Source organism: Cotesia glomerata, linkage group LG3 (assembly GCF_020080835.1).
Source record: "Cotesia glomerata isolate CgM1 linkage group LG3, MPM_Cglom_v2.3, whole genome shotgun sequence".
NCBI lineage: Eukaryota > Metazoa > Arthropoda > Insecta > Hymenoptera > Braconidae > Cotesia > Cotesia glomerata.
In genome coordinates, this window is record NC_058160.1 from 28,485,700 (window position 1) to 28,491,976 (window position 6,277).

At 29.6% G+C, this 6,277-nt stretch overlaps 1 protein-coding gene across 2 annotated transcripts; it reads left to right on the plus strand.

Moving 5' to 3' along the window:
* Positions 1-2,816: 2,816 nt before the first annotated feature.
* Positions 2,817-5,818, plus strand: LOC123261960. Of its 2 annotated transcripts, none has more exons than XM_044723890.1 (5): positions 2,817-3,101; positions 3,162-3,477; positions 3,549-3,710; positions 3,780-4,185; positions 5,584-5,818. In XM_044723890.1, exons 1-5 carry the CDS (start codon positions 2,986-2,988, stop codon positions 5,682-5,684), a joined length of 1,101 nt encoding a protein of 366 aa, XP_044579825.1. In that variant the 5' UTR covers positions 2,817-2,985; the 3' UTR covers positions 5,685-5,818. The 2 variants fall into 2 exon arrangements, with proteins under 2 accessions (XP_044579825.1, XP_044579826.1); XM_044723891.1 differs by having other exon boundaries at positions 2,818-3,101; positions 3,162-3,465.
* Positions 5,819-6,277: the final 459 nt, after the last annotated feature.

Genomic DNA, 6,277 nt, shown 5'->3' on the forward strand with positions numbered 1-6,277 from the left:
ATAATTTTTTGGAGAAATAAATTCCCAGTCAGCATCCAAGTCAGAAAGATTTCAGTATGGTCTTTTAAAAAACTTCTTATAGAAGTCCTAATGTGACGTCTTAAGGAGCTCTTTTTTACGAGGTCAGAACTAAGAGCTCTTAATGAACTCATAAGTTTGGAGTCAATTTTCTGACATCTAACTGAGTCCCTTTTTTGGACTTCTTTTTGAGTTGCGTATAATGAGCTTATAGACATTATAAACAAAAACACAAATTTCTTTTTAATATAAAGCTGTCAAAATCTTATTCATTTTTCATTTATTACTTTCCTGATTGAGAAATTAAATTGAAAATGATTAAAAATAATTCAAATTAAATGATTTAAAACAATTTGAATAGATTAATATATAGATATACACTTGGCATAGGTTAACTCATTTCTCTTAATCCAGGTTAATTAAATTTTTCAAAAATTTTAAATTATATTATGAAGTAATAGGCAATAATGTTAAAATCTGGTTCGTAATCAAACTAATTTAGATAAAATAATAAAATTGGATTTTAATCTGAAAAAATTATGTGAACTTTCTACATTTAAGGAGTACTTTGCATGTATCAATTTTAAACATTTTATTCGAATTTAACGATATCTTATAACTATATACTTATTAATTATTGTTGAATTTTTAATATTCATTAATTTATCTATTAGATTTTATATTGTGAAAAGTAAACAAAATTTATATAGACTATTTAAAAAAATATTACAGGTAGACTTTTGAATATTTTTTAGTATATAAATATTCGTATAAGTTACTTTTTCTCTATCGATACACAGTATCAAATAGAATAAATAATATAGACAATGATCGCAACATTTCATCACTATATAAACTTAGCTTATAAGAATCATTATTCTTACATCTCATTAGATGTATAACGACGTATCGTTTGAACAGCGTAGGGGGTTAGGTATCGATCTAGCACGCGCGCTACTCGGATTCGAATCTTAGTTACGGCAATTGCGATTTTCACTTTCTCTCTTTAAACTTACAATATATTAGGTCTAACTAAAATAATTATTAATAAACATTCGAAATCAGCATCGGTGCTTCATGAAACTCTGAATTATTTTTTTCATAATTTACTTTTATTATTATTATTATTGTTATTATTAATATTATTTTTGTTGTGTTCTTATTATTGTTATCATTATAATAGCGTATAGAGATAAAAAATCATTCATTTGTGCGAGTTCAAAAAAAAGAGCTCTTTAAGAGCTCGTTTTGATGAGTTCTTAAAGTCTACAATAAGCGGCGCATTCGACCTCTTCAGAAGGTCTTAAAGACGTCTTTTAGACGTAGACTCTGACGTCCAAATCAGAAATCTGAGCTCATTCGGAATAACTTAATACGTCATTTTGCTATCTGGGTTAGTGCAAAAAAAATGAGAAAAAAAAATTGACGTCGAAATTTAAAAAAATTAAAAATGCAATTTTTTTAATAATTTTTTAGAACGAATTTGTTTGTTAAATAAAATTAAAAAATGGTCAAGTGATTGCTAACTTTAATGTCATAATTCTCAGAGCGCTTTTTTCACGATTTCTTCATTTGTATAAAAAACTCTGTCAGGTTCATGAGTATAAAATTAAGACAGCTAATTTTTTAAAATTTCCAACTAATCAAAAATTTAATGATTAAAAAAAAATTTTTTTAACATTATTTTTGCAATAGGTAAATAATTAATAAATTATCGAAAAATTGTGGAACATCTAATATGATTACACTCTAGTCAGGCCAATAAATTTTTGAATTTCTACAAGCATATTTTTTTTCCCATAAAAAAACATTCCACCTTTTATTTAAAAAAACAAATTATCTACATAAATAAGAAGTTTATGAGTTTCCAAATCTTTCAAACATAATTGGTTGAACTCAAAAATGTATTTCAACCTCACCTGATTGTATGCTAACACAGAAAGAATGGTTCACTTGAACCAAGAAAATATTTTTCTTGCTAATTATTTTCTTGGGCGAAAAAAAAATTTTTTTTTGACACAAGAAATTTCACTTATCCCAACAAAATTAATTCTCTTGCTTCAAGAAATACGTATCTTGATCCAAGACAATTTATTTGAATCAAGAAAATTTTCTTGTTTTGAGAAAATTTTTCTCTTGTTCCAAAAAATTAAGTTCTTGACAGAAGTAAATTTTCTTGTCTTGAGAAAATTTTTCTCTTGCTCCAAAAAATTAAATATCTCGATAATAAATTTTCATTAATATTTTTATTGACAAACATGTCAAATGGGAAGATCAAATAATATTGAACCATTTTCTTTCATTCAATATGTACAATTGCGTGCTAAAATAATCTAAAATGGGTATCAAATATTCAAGAGAAAAATTTTCTCAAGGTGAGAAAATTTTTTTCTCAGCTGAAGTAGGTGGCGCTGCTTCCCTAAAGTATCTGAAAATCTTGATCCAATATAAAAATTTATTGTATCAATTATTTATAATAATTTGAATTAAGAAAAATTACTTCCACCAAGAATAGAATTTCAAGAAAAATTTTTGCTTCGGCCAAGACAACTTCGGTCTTCCTTCGGGCACCTGAAAATTTACTTGAGCCAAGAATTTTATTCTTCAGTCAAGAAATTTTTTTTTCTGTGAAGACACTAGAATTAATATAATACATTCTTGTCCGTCAATTTAACCCCGTTTCCGTTGGATTTTATTCAAATATCACTTGAGCTAGTGCCAAGCAGAAACGCATGCGTTTTTCCAAACATAACAAAATTCGCAAGTCTCCCTGAAGCAGCTTCAATCGATATGCAATTGCGAATTAAACAGAGCAAGCGCGTAGATACAACCAGAATCCACTTACCTTTATCCGTTCTCAGTTGACATCAACCCTCTAAAAATAAGCAATCAGTTCAATAACCAGTGGTGATTTAAAATAAATTACTCACATATCCCCAAGTGTTGTATCAACTTCTTGGCAACGAAATGTCAAGCAACAAGTGCATTAAAGCCCCGAGGAAGGCTTACACGAAAGAGCCTCAGGACATGAGCCACCAAGAGAAGTTGCGGCTCATTGACGATGAACTCAATTCATTTTACAGGTTAGCAAGCCATTAATTTTTTTTTAAATTGCACTATTTTATCAAACAATATTTATGTAGATATTGCCAACAAGCCGGATTTACCGAGGAAGAGATGGACATAATTTGCCAACCCCTTGTCGCAGCTATGCGTCGCTCCTGGCTCCAATTGGTTCTCCGAGCGACTGTAATTCTGGTAGTAATTGGTACCATCACTTGTGCTGCTATTCAGCTGGACTTTGTTGGAACTCACTTCTCGGCTCTGTCGCGTTTGTTGGCTGTAAAAATTCTGCCTTTTTGGAACTGGCAGCATCTTTACCGCGAGAATTGTATGATGAATAACCCGTTCTACACCGAGTACCCCATCGCCGAGGTTGATTGCGTCGTAAGCTATAGAGTAATTTAAATATCATAATACAAAATTACACCCAAAAATTCATTCTAAAAGAATGAAAAAATTAATTTTAGACTTGCGAGTCTGTTGAAACGATTGACCGTCTGTCTGATGTTCGTTATCGTCAACTGGTCGACAATTATTTGAGCCGAGATGCTCCGGCTATCATCACCGACGCGATGGACACCTGGGCTGCTATAAATACCGATTACTTCTGGTTTGATAATATCACGCATGTAATTATCTGCTACCTGATCTTGTCATTCAGAATTGTAAATTTAAAATGATAACTGGATTATTAATAGCTGTACTTAGGGAACGAACGTCTTATGGAAACGGTACCCTGCTCACTTACATCGAATCTCAGGACCGGTTCCTCGGATCTTGCGGCATTTCTTCGGCGTGTTCATTCACCCGAGGTAGCCAAATGGTTCGTTCACTGGCAGAACTGCGATATTAATGCTGTCAAAGCTCTCAGAAAGTATTATCAACGGCCGTACTTCCTGTCAAGTACCGTGTCTCCAGCACACTTCAATTGGGTTTTGATGTCCTCTGATTATAATAGTCCGAGTTATAAGAGAGTTGAACTGGATTCTGGTCTCATTGCACTTGCTCAACTTCGGGGAGCTACTCAGTTACGGCTTACGCCTATAAACCCCTGTAACAGTTCTTGTCCTGAGCTTATTGCCGATTTGCATCGAGGCGAAATGCGTTAGTATTTTAAATACTGTTATTAATATTTTTCTTTATCCTAAGACTAATTTACACAGAAAAAAAAGGTCACTTAAGCCAAGAAAATATTTTTCGAGTTTAGATATGCAACCAAAGAATTTATTTTTTAAATTACTAGTCTCAGAAGTTTACTTGGTAATTTTTTAAATTTAGATGGTTTTTTTTAGATTGAAATCAAAATTATGGGTTAAATATTGGAGATACAAAAAAATTACAAGACTTTTTTGATAGGAAATTTAATTTTCTATAAAAAAAAAGGTCTTTATTAATTTTACTGTATCTATCATTTAGACAGAATTTTAATTTTTTATAAAAAAACATTTTCGGAAGTATGTTAAGTATTATATTCGCTAAATTTTGAACTCAAGATTTTGAGGTAAATATTACACAACAAAAAAAGGTTCACTTGAGCCAAGAAAATATTTTTCTTCCTAATTATTTTCTTGAACGAAAAAAAAATTTTTTTTTGACACAAGAAATTTCACTTATTCCAACAAAATTCTCTTGCTTTAAGAAATACGTATCTTGATTCAAGAAAATTTATTTAAGTCAAGAAAATCTTGTTGTTTTGAGAAAATTCAGCCTCTTGCTCCAAAAAATTTTGTTCTTGATAGAAGTAAATTTTCTTGTCTTGAGAAAATTTCTCTCTTGCTCCAAAAAATTAAATATAAAGATAGAAGTAAATTTTCATTAATATTTTTATTGATTAACATGTCAAACGGAAAGATCAAATAATATTTCATCATTTTTTTTCATTCAATATGTATAATTGCAGGCTAAAATAATATAAAATGGGTTTCAAATATTCAAGAGAAAAATTTTCTCAAGGTGAGAAAATTTTTTTCTTAGCTGAAATAGGTGGCGCTGTTTCCTTAAAATATCTAAAAATCTTGATCAAATATAAAAATTTATTGTACGAAGTATTTATGATAATTTGAATTAATTTAAGAAAAAATTACTTCCACCACGAATAGAATTTAAAGAAAAATTTTTACTTCGGCCAACATAACTTCGGTCTTCCTTCAGGCACCCGACAAATTTTCTTGAGCCAAGAATTTTGTTTTCCAGTCAAGAAATTTTTTTTTCTGTGTATAATACTTTTTTTTAGTTTTTTTTCAGTTAATTGGCTGTCCAGTCTAATGCAACAATTTTTTCTCCAATCTTTACTTAATGTTGTTAGTCTGTTTTTCCCTTTAATGATAGGTTTAGATATGAATTGTGGCTAAATTGTTTCTGCCTGGAGGGAAATACAGGCTAACAATATTAAATAAAAATTGTTGCATTAGACTCGGCAGCCAATTAACTGAAAAAAATCTAAAAAATACTATTAATCATATTAGTAATAATATTTATTTAATAAATATTATTTTGTCACAGTTGTATTCACAAACTTGATGTGGAACCTGGAATACGCGCCGATGAGAGGGCTAGATAACATAGCGATCCTCACGGAAACAGTCTGGGACGAGGATCCATAAACATTTGAACTTACCTATCAATCAATGTCTTAAAAAGTAACTAATTGATTAATTAAATGAAGCATTGACGCTCTTAAAGACAAGTATTTAATCTACAGCGTAATTATTAAAAAATAAACGCTAATTACTCAACAGTAAAATCTCTTTATTGCACTACCGGACTCCCGTAAAATAGATAAAATAATTTATTTAAAAAAAGTATCAGAAGTAACAAGAAACAAAATTCGTTCTTTTTTTATTAATTATTTTTTTTTTATAATAACATTTTATTTATTATTTATCGACTTTCACACTCGCATTCTCTCACTTCATCATCCTCTCCACAAGTTTAATTATTTTTTAAAACTTTTATTTGAATTTATCTAACCGCGGATCATCACACGCGGTTCATAGAAAAACGAAGCGTAAGAGATTTCAGCGTCGTAATTTTCATTCATATTTTTTTTAGCATTATGTATATCATTATTATTTTTTTTTTCTTTTTATAATAATATTATTTATTATACATATATTTATATATTTTTTGGGGTAATTTGGCATAAATCGACGCAATATACATGTATTAAAAGATGTTTGTTTACGCAATGGATATA